Here is a 13,588-nt window from a genome sequence, read left to right as displayed (position 1 = left end):
AGTACTGTGGTTTCAAAGCACAAAAGTGATAGAACGAAGCGGATATCTCCAGTATTTTCCGAATTTAGTATTTTCCCATAGGCTTACCATTACGACGCAATGACCTCTAACTGACCTCAGGTCAGTGACATCAAAAAACCCGAACTATATGTTATACAACTCGGTGAACTTAGCACATCCTGAAAGTTTGAAGGAAATCAGTCGAAAACTGTGAGTTGTACAGGTGCAAAAAGAAAGTTGAAATTTGACCATGACCTTGTACCGGTTTTTCTGACCTGGTGACCTGACCCAAGGTCACCCGGACCTGAAAATTTCAGGTCATATGTAAAAAGGTTGCCCCATAGGCTGTGCCAAATTTGGCGGCGCTGCGCGCCGCCGTTTTTACGCTATCTTCGAAAAACCTTAGGGGGGGGTCGCATCGACCCCCCCCTGCCAGGGCGAGGGCTAAGCTTCAAAACAAACGCAATGTGACCATGTTGAGCTTCCAATCCCTTACTAATACAAAATGCATAAATAATATTGAAGGAATAAAATAAAATTATACTTGCCTCAGCTATACCGTTGACAGATGCGACTTTGAGCAGGTACGGCTCTCGCGAGATTAACCTTCCAGGCGGTGGGGGGGGGGGGGCATTTTTTTGCCCCCCTCTAGTTTTTTCAATATATCTCGAGAACCGCTGCGCCGATCGTCACCAAACTTTCAGTACCCTCCCGGGAGCAGCTAGCGCACATGGTGACCAAAATTTTTTTCCAAAGGTTATGATAGGTTGGCCGCTAATGACGTCAAAGTGACGTCATTTTTGCCATTTCGACCCAAAAAAGGTTTCGCGGGAAGAGCTGTCAGGCCTACAGCTTTAGAGATACAGAAAAATGTTTCAGACATAAAAGGTGTGGAATCAAAAGGGCTACAAAACTGCTATTTCGGTTTTTGAATTTGTTGGATTTTGACCCCCAAAAATAAAAAATAAATTTTTTGAATATAATAGCCAAAAAATCAGAAAAGTGTTTTGAATTTCGAAAAAACCGGAATATATGTGATAGTCCCTACCGCCTTCTATATACATACCAAATTTGAGATCGATATCTCTTTTTTTGGCCAAGTTATAGCGAAAAATTGTTCAAAATTGATGACGTCAAATTTTCAAACTCAATTTTTAGCAATTCTAGACCTCGTAGCGCAAAACAAAGACCACCATTAGACTCCCCGTGACGAGCTGCATCGACTCGATATCCATTTTATGCAAAAATATCAACTTTGAAATTTGACCTTTTTTGACCTGACCTTGACCTGACCTCCACCAGAAAGTGGCCTAAACCGTACCTGATGGTCTTATAACCAGCACCATTGAGTTGGAAATGAAAAACTGGCCATAAAACATGCATCGCATAACCTTAGTAAAGTTGGGCTCATGTGGTGACCCTTGGTGACCTTTGGTGACCTGACCTGTGACCTGACCTGGTATGACCAGTGACCTCTAATAGCAACATATGTACTAGACAACTGACGCCTTATCGCTGATTTTCGACAAAATGCGTTTTACTCGGTGTTATAGCGCTTTCCCTAGAAGCCCCGTGAACGGTGAAACATTTTATCTTTGACCTGACCTGTGACGTCATCGGTGACCCCGAGGTCAATGAAATTTGGTTTCCTTCAACAAATTTGACAGGGCTATCGACGTTTGAATTTTCCGGATCCGTCCAGTAGTTTCGGAGATACGGGGGGGGGGCAAAAAATGCCCCCCCCCCCCACCGCGCGGAAGGTGGCTGGTAGGCCCACCGCCTGCCGGGTTAAGCGGTAGGTTTTGCACTTTCACATTTCCGGTTATATCTCAGAAACTAATCGATGTACGATGAAGCCATTTTACACGATCAAGGCCGGCTTGTTACCCAATAAGTCGATCGCATCTTCAACACTCAAAAGCTTAAGACGACGAAGATATAGCCTAAAGTTCACTAAATTTTCTAGGTGCAAAACCTACCGCTAAAACCCGCGAGACGTGTACATACATACTTATTAGTCTGACGATATGTTTTCATCATTTAGTGGCACAACTCAGTAATCAATAAGGTCAAATGAAACTCTTTTCATTTCAACTATCCCCCTTCTTTCTATACCCTCTCTCCTCTCTATTCGTTCATCACCTCCGCTTTACCTCAGCCGCGCTCTATCTCGGCTTGCTCTGCTAAACACAATCGACACCACATAATACTGGTACTATCTGCTAATGATGGGATCACCAGCACCAATTGTGTGCCGCCGCAAAACACACCGCTTTGCCACCAAACAGGCTTTATCTGGGCATTAGGGCGGACGCGGTCCGGCGCAGCGCGGCGTGTCGCGGCGCACTGCGGCGTGGTGCGGCGCACTGCGGTCTGATGTGGCGCACAGTGTCGCACCGAGGGGGTGCACCACCAGGCGGGGTACACCAACGGGGGGTCAGGCCGCACAAATTGTCCCTAATGAGATTATGAGTGGATTACCAGAAAAGCGGCCGCCTCGCGGCGTATTACAAGCTGCCGCTGCTCTGGTTGAAGCGAGGGGAGAGGGAAAGAGGGGGAGAGACAGATGAACCCGACCGACAATATAACTGCCGTCGGCTGTGACGAATTTAGGGGCTCTCATAGGGACGAATGGTTATCGATTTCTGTCAATGTGATAGGCATTGTCACCTTTTAGACAGAACGGCGGAAATCACATATGAAAATATTCCGACTGCAACAAGCTTTTTTAACGTTGACGATGCAGCAGCCGCTCAATGTGCAAAAGCATTTACGATTAGTCCATAAAAAATCGATTTGCTGCGTGTCTCAGACTGTGTTGCGCTATTCGAGTTTTGATGGGAATAGTTGTGCTGTGTCCCGGTCCCTCCGTCCGTCAACTTCGGGTTTCGGTACTCACCTTCAAACAGCTCTTTCTTCATGCAAGTAACTGTAACATGCAAGTAACTTCATGCAAGTTATTGATTAGGTTTCCTGAGAAAGGACACATATTTGACAGATTATGGACATGCTAATATGCTTATGGTGCATGCTTATGGACATGAAAACAAATAGGTAGGGCCAAGGCATAAAACTTAATTGTTTATATGTAGAAGCCTGACAAAAGTTAACAATCAAAACTGCAAGTGTCCATTTTTCTACACTGAAAGCAAGTTCATCCCAAGGCGGAAAGTAAGCCCCAGCGATGCGCCTATTCAAATCCGCAGAAATTTTTAACCATTGGCAGGCTGGCAACGTTACTTTTGTTCTAGATTTCCAGGCTTACATAGATCCGACAACGGGTAGGAATGAAGACAAAAACGTGGGAAGTGACGAAACTTACCGACCATAATATGGTCCTCTCAGCTCGTCGAGCTGAGTCGAATGGTATAAAAATCTCAACTTCGAAAAATTTGACACTAAGGATGTTCTTGCTTGGAACTGTCGCTATCAAAGAGCATGATAATGAAGTACGATCTCATACACTTCCACTGTCTCACACACTGTTTTCTTCTTTCTACGAGTAAGCCGAGCGCTTCCAGTAACACGTCAGCTTCATTTCCACACACATCTCATTTTGATGCTCAGAGCGGCCGGTCGCCCTGCCAGAGGATCAGACAGTCACTTGAGTCACACGAAGGTCAGGGTCACTCCAGGGGACGGCGAACGAAATAGATCATACGAGCGAGTAACCGTCAGGAGCCGTCTTTCCGTTTAGTCAGGGGAGGAGCTTACTCGCAAGTCTGAGTGGCGGGGAGGGCAAAGGAATGGAATTAGAAAAAATCATGTTTCGGCATCGGCTATAAAGAAATGGTCCGGTTTGACTAGCTATACCAACCCAATACACTTGTCCATGCTCACCAATTATTTTTGCATTTGCTGTATATTGTTCTAAATACATGTATCACATTTACAACGACCGCACATGCCGAATCTTTTAGCTTTGCCACAGTAGCAATATGTCACTATAATTGTCTACACAGGCTATTTGTGTTCAGTTCCTTGCGGCAAATGTTCATTATAAAAGCATCGTCTCTTGAACGTTTCTGCCTACATACAAGTGCTTAGGTTTCTCATTTTGCCACTAATATAAATATTACCCAATAAGTTAACTGCTCGATTTCTTTTATCATAAGCAGCTTGTAATGCCCACAAGTCAAAAGTTATGGTTTGAAAATGGCAGATGACAGTAACGCATCAGCAAAATACAAAAACAAATGCAGGAGATGGGTAAATACAAACATACATACAAACTGCCCATGTATGTACAACACGCCATTATAACTTCTCCAACTTCCCATAACGCCAGGGAAAGTTTCAGCGATTCTCTGTCGGATATTTAGGGGCCCGTATGTACGAACTAAATGACACTAGTTTGCTCTACATCTACCGCACAACTGAAGTACAACGGCAGCAATATAAGCACATTACGATAAGCGCTGCTAGAGCCGAGTCAGTCCGTTTATGGAGGCTAGACAACTGACATTCAGTCTTATCACTAACCAAATGCAATGAAATGAATGAAATGAATGAAATGAATGAAATGAATGAAATGAATGAATGCATTGATGCAATGAAATGAATGAAATGAATGAAATGAATGAAATGAATGAAATGAATGAAATGAATGAAATGAATGAAATGAATGAAATGAATGAAATGAATGAATGCATTGATGCAATGAAATGAATGAAATGAATGAAATGAATGAAATGAATGAAATGAATGAAATATAATTGTACAATAGTGTCATGAAAGAAAAGCATTAAGGTGACAACTGACACATTAGCCGTTTTCACGACGGCCATTTGGTACACATTTGGTGCACATCTGGTAAAGACAGGTGCAGATTTGGTCAAATCAGGTTCAGTGTGTCTCTTAGTAGCTATCAGCTAGGGTTGCACTATTTGCTATATGCCTGCTTTATCATATTATCAGAGAGTATCATCGATTAAAACACTGAAATAAATTTATAAAATAAAGATATTTGCTGTAAAAGAAATTAGGTGCAGATTTGGTCAAATCAGGTGCACTCGCCGGATAGCCCGTCGTGAAAACGGCTATTGTCTTCTTCCATAGGTGCCCGTAAACGGTTGATAGCGACGCTCGCTAAATGTAGGTGACAAACACCGGGACAATATTCAATGCCGGGACCATGCCGGGAAAATATTTTACAAATCCGTCCAGCGGAAATCGGACCCGTCAAGTCCTTCACATCACATTTACACCAAAGTCATTATCAGAAAGCTCGCTGCGAGGGGCGGCCTGTTTCGCTGTATCAGCCGGAGGTCCACCCAGTGCCCACCACGGCACACGGTCTCGGCGTGTGAGCCCGACGCGCATTCTACAGATATGGCTCGGTGCCTCTCCAGTCGATGGAGGCCTCTGGCCACCTGGCGGACAAACGCAGAAGCTTTAGCAGAGGGCAGCACAGGATTCGCTGGTGGCAGCACGTGCGCTTTCATCTGGGTTGGGTACGACCGGTACCACGATAGGGTAGGATAGGTATGTACAGTCACCAGCACTTGCTACTAATCACCTCGTTTTTGCTCAGTAGTTTGAAGACCGATCAATTCTCAGTCGAGCAAGATACGTCAAACGATCGGTTTGGTCCTCCGATTTTCGAATATCTAACTTGTTTTTGTATGTTCGAAGCATTTTGGGATGAGGAGCCAAAAAACGTCTTTTCTGCCCTAAAGTTGCCCCAAGAAGTCGTAGAACCTAGCCCCGCCTCTGATCCACAGACCACTAGTGCCATCTCTTGTCAGCCGAACAAACCGCAGAAGTAAATAATGTCACGTGACCTTTGCACACGCTACAATTACTACGCAGTTGTAGTGGGGGAAGCGGGGCGGAGGCGTGGAGAGGGACGCGATCGGTCCGGTCGGCTGGGGTCAGGTCGCCGAGGTCGGAGGTCATCCGCCGGAGGGTGTTTGGGCGGTTGAGCCGTGTGGGCTGGGGCTTGCGGAGTGGGGAGCGCCTGGGCCTGTCTGGAAACAAGTTCTACAACGCTGTGGCAGTCGAGAATATTGTGAGGAAAGAGAGAGAGAGAGAGAGAGAGAGAGAGAGAGAGAGAGGGAGGGAGAGAGAGAGGAGAGAGAGAGTGGAAGAGAAAGAGGGAGATAGAGGGAGAGGGAGAGAGCGGGAGAGAGAGGGAGAGAGAGGGAGAGGGAGAGGGAGAGAGAGGGGAGAGAGGGAGAGAGAGAGGAAGAGCGAGAGAAAGAGAGAGGAGAGAGAGAGTGGAAGAGAAACAGGGAGAGAGAGGGAGAGAGAGGGAGAGAGAGTGCGATGGAGAGAGAGGGAGAGAGAGAAAGAGGAGAGAGAGTGGAAGAGAGAGAGGGAGGGAGAGAGAGAGAGAGTGAGGGAGAGAGGGAGATAGGGAGAGAGAGAGAGGGAGAGAGAGAGAGAGAGAGAGAGAGATAGAGAGAGAGAGAAGAAAGACTGGAGGGAAGGGATAAGGACGGGAAGAGTAAAAAGAGAGACAGAAAAGGAAAACCAGGAAGGGTAAAATGAGAGAGAGGGTAGGTAATGGGTAAATCAGTGAGAGGGAGCGAGAGAGAAAATATTTAGTTGTGTCAGCTTGTTTCGCATGTAAAATGTAAATTTGCTTTCCATCATTTCAGCTTCGGAATTGGAAATTAAATCTTAGCATCCTTATGATAAACCTACGCTGACGGGATGGGGACGTTTTTATGGTCGTCGTTGGGAGCTCGGCACTAATGGGGATGATGTTGAGGGTTTCGCAAATATTTCATATAATATTTCATAGTTAAGAGATGATATTTCTTGCATCACCTATTAAGCATTTTTTTTACGTTTGCTATGAAAATGTTAGGCCCATTTCATCCCGAGTGCTGAGGGGGGGGGGGCGTTTCACGCCCCTCCGTCTAACTCGGCTCCTGGGCCACGTAGAGCGACACGCGGTAAGCGGCAATCGAAAGAGCGTCAAAAATAAGAAGGAAAACACTCGGTCATTTTAAGGTTAGGGCAAAGTTCAGGTCACCAGAGCTCATCAAAGGCAAATTTTGTCGATTTCAACGATTTAAAACATTCGACGGCTAACTCTGGAACCAATAGAGCTACAGCGCCGTGGAAAAGCGCATTCGATAGCTCTTTTAACGCTCTTTCGCCAACATGTCCTCAATTTTGACCTCAGATCAACGGTTAAGCCCCCAGAGGGCACCACTCTGATTGACCTCAGATTTGACCTCAGATCAACGGTTTAGCCCCCGTGTTTTCACTGCTCTAACACGTCTCTGTCAAATCAAAAGTTATAGTAAAAAAAACTGCTGAAGACCTTTCATGACCTGAGATGACCTCAGGGGCACACAAAGGGGGCACAGGTGCAATTTTCCGATTCAGAGTGTCATGTTTACATATGAACCGATGTTTGAGAGGGTGTGGAACGACATTCGGCCAAAAGAGGCTCATTTCAATTTTCTCACATTGGCTTATATGGAGCTGTCGCAAAATTGACCTGACCTTAGGTCACAACTCACAGATATAAAAAAATCCGAGATATCCATTTTATACATACACTGAAAAAAATAATGACACCTAAAAGGGGTGTTTTTTGAAGCGTACCAAAAACGCGCAGTTTTCTGGAGTCCGATTACACGCGGAATCAGACACGTTCTAGAGTATTATGACACTGGTTGAGGGTGTATTTTTATACCGTACGGCGTCAAATGATTCCCGGAATCATACGCCTTATGGAATAAAAATACACCCCAAATCAGAGTCATAATACTCTAGGAAGTGTCTGATTCCGGGTGTAATCTGACTCCTGGAAACTGCGCGTTTTTGGTACGCTTCAAAAAACACCCCTTTTAGGTGTCACTTCAGGGAGTAATCGGATTTTGAGGGTGTATTTTGATCCCACACGGTGTGTGATTCCGGGAATCATTTGACGACATGTGGTATAAAATACACTCCCAACCAGAGTCAGATTACCTCGGGGGTGTCTGATTCCGGGTGTAATCAGACTCCTGGAAACTGCGCGTTTTTGGTACGCTTCAAAAAACACCCCTCGTAGGTGTCACCTCAACGGTGTCAAATGACTCTTGGGATGGTTTTCTATACCGGCTCAGAGCCTGTTCCTGTTAGCGTCATACATCAGCTAATATCAATATTACCAGTACTATTGGTCAGGGTCTCCTATATAAGAAATACCGGTAATATTCGAGTGCGGGGATTGGGTTGTGTGCAGGGGTGAGGGATGCACTCGAACCGAGCTGCGGCGAGGGTATAAAGGGTATATTCATCGCATCAGAAAAACAGGTCGCCTGGGCCCTTATCTTGAGACCAATAGTATGGTACAACTAACCAACATACCCATGGGTATGTTCTGCTTCTGAAGCTTATAGGAACGATTAGCCAGACTGCAACGAGACTTTAAATGTAGCTTACATGTGTCTTCACCCTTGCAGCTACAATTTCATCTATTGACGATGACGTCTTCTTTTCAATCAGTCTTTATACCAGGTATTGTCAAATGATTCTCGGAATCATACACCTTATGGGATCAAAATACACTCTCCAACAGAGTCATAATTGCAGTTGTTAACCACGTGACGCAAATTAACAATACATGCATGTCATTCTTTATTTTATATATGCAACAATAAATTCCAAAACATTTGGGCACGAAATGTATGGCGAAATCTAATGAAAACTTATCGTAAGGCTCATGGGTCCGTGACTCCATTCACCGTAAGGAATTACTCACATTTCAACAATGTTCCATCAACCGGTGATTATTGCTACTTACTTACGTAGTTATTCTGCAGCTTAATGACATAAAAACTTACCTCCGTCTCCATGGTGCGTTGCTATCTTGTCCTACTTCAAAATTTCGCTGAGTGCAGGGCGCCTCGTTGTTTAAATACGCATATTGAGCAAACTACAAATAATATCTGACGTTTATCGTTAAAGCACTATTACTTGAAGTAAATCTACACTTTAAACAACGTTTGGCGACATTAAAAGCGCGTTAATTCAAATAAGTTCCTCTCCCCACTCACACCACACGCACCCACGTGGGCACACTTCCGGCAACTGAAGTCAACGGCTTTCCTAACGGTTTTCCTGCAAGGTCGAGCTAGTTCATCTTCGTGGCGGACCGGCATGGCTAGAACACAAATGACGTCACACGACAATGCAGCTTGCTGATTGGCCGGGCATTGACTCAAACCACTGGACCTGAGCTGTGGTTCGCCCCAGGGTTACAGAGTCAGAGTCAGAGTCGGGTGGAGTTGACAGTTGTGGCCGGAGTCAGAGTCGGAGTCGACGGCGACTTTGGAAGCCGGAGCTGGAGTCGGAGTCTGGGTCACCGAAAATCAATTGATACCGCAGCGTATCCGGAAAAATCTTTGCATGCATGGGCATTTCTTCGTCGCGCAATTCTTTGTCCGCAAAACTTCGTCCGCTCATTTCTTCGTCCGTGCATTTCTTCGTCTCGCATTTCTTCGTCTCGCATTTCTTCGTCCGAGCATTTCCTCGTCTCCGCATTTCTTCGTCCGCGCATTTCTTTGTCTCGCATTTCTTCGTCTCGCATTTCTTCGTTTCGCATTTCTTCGTCTCGCATTTCTTCGTCTCGCATTTCTTCGCCTCGCATGTCTTCGTCTTGCATGTCTTCGTCTCGCATTTCTTCGTCTCGCATTTCTTCGTCTCGCATTTCTTCGTCTCGCATTTCTTCGTCTCCGTATTTTTTCGTCTCGCATTTCTCCGTCCGCACATTTCTTCGTCTCCGCATTTCTTCGTCTCGTATTTTTCCGCAAATCTTCGTCCGCAAATTGACAGTGCAGCCTGCTGATTGGGCTATTGCCTATTTCATCTTCGTAGCGGACCAGCCATGGCTAGCTCACACATGACGTCACTCGGGGCATTAAATTCAAATCACTGAACCTACACCAGGGTTACGGAGTCAGAGTCGGAGTCCGTTGGAGTCGACAGTTCTGGCCGTAGTCGGAGTCGGTTGGAAACGACAGTTCTGGCTGTAGTCGGAGTCTGAGTCGATATTGGAAGCCGGAGCTGGATTCGAAGTCTGATTCACCGAAAATCTCTTGACTCTGCAGTGTTGGTTGGTTCCTATAGGAACCAACACTGCAGAGTCAAGAGTTGGTGGTATACCACCAGTGACGTCAAAACAATTTCTGTAATAATTTAGTGTTTTTTGATACTATCATGTGGAGTTTTTGAACCCTATGGGTGTCATTTCACTTAGTTGAGCGTTTTCGTAATCCGTGACTCGCTTATTAGGTGTAATTTGACCCTCAGTGGTGCCATAATATTCCGGTGTCATTTGAACCCAATGGGCTCAAATGACACTGGAATATTATGACACTACCGAGGGTCAAATTACACTCAATAAGTCATTTGAACGGAATATTATGACACCACTGAGGATCAAATTACACCTAATAAGGGAATCACGGATTGTGAAAACGCTCAACTGTGTGAAATGACACCTATAGGATATAAAAACTCCTCATGATAGCGTCAAAAACGCTTAGATGTGTTATTTTACACTGACACCGTGCATGATCTTTTGACACGACACCTAAAATGGGAGTCAAAATTTTGGGAATGACCCTTGGGTATGTGATTCTGACCGAGATCAATTTACACTAAAAAACGATGTATGGACACTGTTTTTCAGAATCGGATTACACCATGGGTGTCAGTTGATTCCCAAATAGGGGATCGTGATTCCCGGGGGGAGTAATTATTTTTCTCCGTGTACTGTTACCCTAGGCAAGTACTGAAAGTTTCAAAGTGATCGCTCAGTCGGTGTAACTACAGCGAGCTTTCTAACCTTTTCTGAGGTAAGGTCACTTGGCGTTACATGGTGACCTGACCTTGAATGACCGGGATCTGAAATTTTCATAGCATGTGCGAAAAAGATGTCGGAACGGGTGTAGGTATCTAAAACAGCGGCGCTACGCGTCGCCGTTTTTGAGATATTCGCGAAAAATCTAGGGGGGCGTAAAAACGCCCCCCCCCCAGGACGGCGCGGATCAAACGGCCCCTGAGACCTCGGGATGGTGCCCCTGAGACCTGGGGATGGTGCCCTTGAGACTTCGAGATGGTGCCCCCTCAGACCCGGGGAGAGTGCTCCTTCAGACCTCGGATTTCGGAAAAGTGCCACTGGAAACTTGGAATGGTGCCCCCGGAGACCTCGGGATGGTGCCTCCAGACCTCGCGATGGTGCCGCCGGAGACCTTGGGATGGTGCCCCGGACCCTCGAGATGGTGCCCTCTCCGACCTTGGGATGGTGCCTGCGGAGAACTCGGGATAGTGCCCCCTGAGAACTCGAGATGGTGCCCCCGCGGACCTCGGGATGGAAATAGATGGACAATATTAAACTAAAAACTAAAAACTCAACTAAACTAAAAAAAAAAACCCGAGGCGAGGGACAGAAATGGGACTCCGGGAGACCCCGAAAACGGTACCCTATTCCGATAGACCTTCTGGATGGTGCCCCCTTAGGAGACCTCTGGGTTAAAGCTCCCGTCGGTGACCTCCGTGATGAATTAAAAAAAAAACTCCGTGATGGGCCCCCGGGAGGCCCAAGGGGGGGGGGGAGAATGGCCCCCATGGCCTCTCTCTGGATCCGCCACTGAAATGATCTGGCCCAAGATCTTACCTAAAAACAACCAAAAGCCTTCCTTCATTGTCCGAACACCGCTGACAGTTGATAGCTCAATAACACTAGAGCCGTGCATAAGGAGGCGTGAAAACACTCCTCATCTCGATCTATTACGAGAGGACCATGTCATGGCGTGAGAAAGGTGTTCTCAAAATAGATGACACTGTATGAATGAGTAAATAATTCGCGCCCCGTTGGGCTATTGGCGGACCCTACCACCTGATGGGGTGGTGCAGCCGTTTCGTCCTCCAACTGAGATCTCGGAAAGTTACCGACCGATTTTGAAAATTCGAAGAACGTTCGATAGCCCCACCAGGGGCTATCGAACATTGTTACCAGGTTTCGTTGACCTAGGTGCAACCCATAACGTCACAAGTCAGGTCAAAGGTTGCATTTTTTCACCGATTTAGTCTAAGGAATGCGTTACAGTCAGTTAACACATCAAATAAAAGGCATGTTATCGAAAAACATCGATGGAGCGTGGTTGCCCAATACATATGTTGCCTAAAGAGGTAACTGATGCCAGGTCAGATCAAAGAGGTCAGGTCACTAAGGGTCACAATATGAACCCAACTATGCTAATTGCTAGGGTCGCGTGATACATGTTTTATGGTCAATTTTACATTTAAAGTTCAATGGTGTGGGCTAGACGGCCATTGGGGCCGGTTTAGATTACGTTCTGGTGGAGGTCAGGTCAAGGTCAGGTCAAAAAAGGTTAAATTTCATAGTTGATATTTTGCATAAAAGGGGTATCTATTCGATGCAGCTCATCACGGGAAATCCAATGGTGCTCTTTGGCTTGCTCTGTGTGTTCTGTGACGGCTAAAAATTGAGTTTGAAAATTTTACGTAATACATTTTGAGTAGTTTTTTTTGTCATAACTTTGCTAAAAATGGAGCTGTCGAGTTTAAGTTTGGCATAGCTAGAGCAGATAGTTCTATAACATATATTCCAACTTTAATTTTGAACGTTGTTGGTATTTTCGGGGTGTTATACTTCTATAGTTTTGATGGTCGAAAACAATTTTTGTTTAGAAATCAGAGTTGGCAGTTTTGTAGCGCTGCCTATTTTACATCTTTTTTATCTTGAATGCCTATTTTTTGTGATCTTCAAAACTGTAAGCGTGACAGCTCTTCCCGCTAAACCTTTTATTGGGTCGAAAATGACAGAACATGACGTCACTCTGACGTCATTTGTGACTAACCTTTCATAAGAGCTCTGGAAAAAGTTGGTCACAAGGTGTAAAATGATGCCCGGAGGGGTCTTGAAAGTTTGGTGGCGACCTACGCTATACTTTAGGAGATATCGACTGAAAAGGAGATGGGGCTCTTTCGCGCCCCCCTCCCCCCAACGGGGCTCGAGGCTTTCAGCTGTTGCTCTCACATTGGTTACATTACAACGTAGTGGAATTGCAAGCTTGGCAATATAAGCTTTCTGCCAGCGCCGGACCCGAGTTTAAACATGCAGGCTGAATTTTAACATTTGACTTTTAAATTTTTACCGTTGAGCTTTTTAGAAGTTGTATGAACTGTTCAGCTCCTTCTTTGGTCCATCACAGCGGGCTTGTATGTCATTTGTCAATCAAAATCGAATTAAAAACTTTTTATTGGGTCTGGTTATCTCGCCAACTAGGGGAAGCGGGGGTAGCACCGCCATGTGGGCAACACCGCCATCCCCTTTATCGGCAAAACTCTGAACTGTAAATGTAAACATCCGCCATTTCGGTGTCCGAACGGAAGCGGGGCGCCGCGTGAGTTAGGTTTCGCTAAGATTTATTTGATTTTAAGATCGCAATTGCCCATTTTGTGAATTTCTTACCATCGTTGTAATCATTTGGCATGTTTTAGCAGCAAGTAAGTGGTCATTTCATGTCAAAATACCTCGATTTTTACCTTAAATTTGAGGGCATGAAGTGCGCTTCGTTGAGAAAGGAATTACAGAAGAATCGCGTCCCGGCTT

The 13,588-nt window shown here is 45.5% G+C and overlaps 1 protein-coding gene across 1 annotated transcript in view; it reads right to left on the bottom strand.

Annotated features, from left to right (window-relative positions):
- Positions 1–3,846: 3,846 nt before the first annotated feature.
- LOC122371363 (inactive ubiquitin carboxyl-terminal hydrolase MINDY-4B-like) overlaps positions 3,847–13,588 on the bottom strand; it is a 36,495-nt gene continuing 26,753 nt past the window's right edge. The window contains exon 5 of the mRNA XM_043347631.1: positions 3,847–5,372. Within this exon, the coding sequence (XP_043203566.1) occupies positions 5,324–5,372 (49 nt within the window). The 3' untranslated portion in view covers positions 3,847–5,323. The remainder of the gene's footprint in view (positions 5,373–13,588) is intronic.

Source organism: Amphibalanus amphitrite, unplaced genomic scaffold, assembly GCF_019059575.1.
Source record: "Amphibalanus amphitrite isolate SeventyFive unplaced genomic scaffold, NRLGWU_Aamphi_draft 001235F_arrow, whole genome shotgun sequence".
In the NCBI taxonomy this organism is placed as follows: Eukaryota; Metazoa; Arthropoda; class Thecostraca; order Balanomorpha; family Balanidae; genus Amphibalanus; species Amphibalanus amphitrite.
Note: the sequence above shows the minus strand (reverse complement) of the source record. Positions and strands in the feature narration are given on the sequence as shown.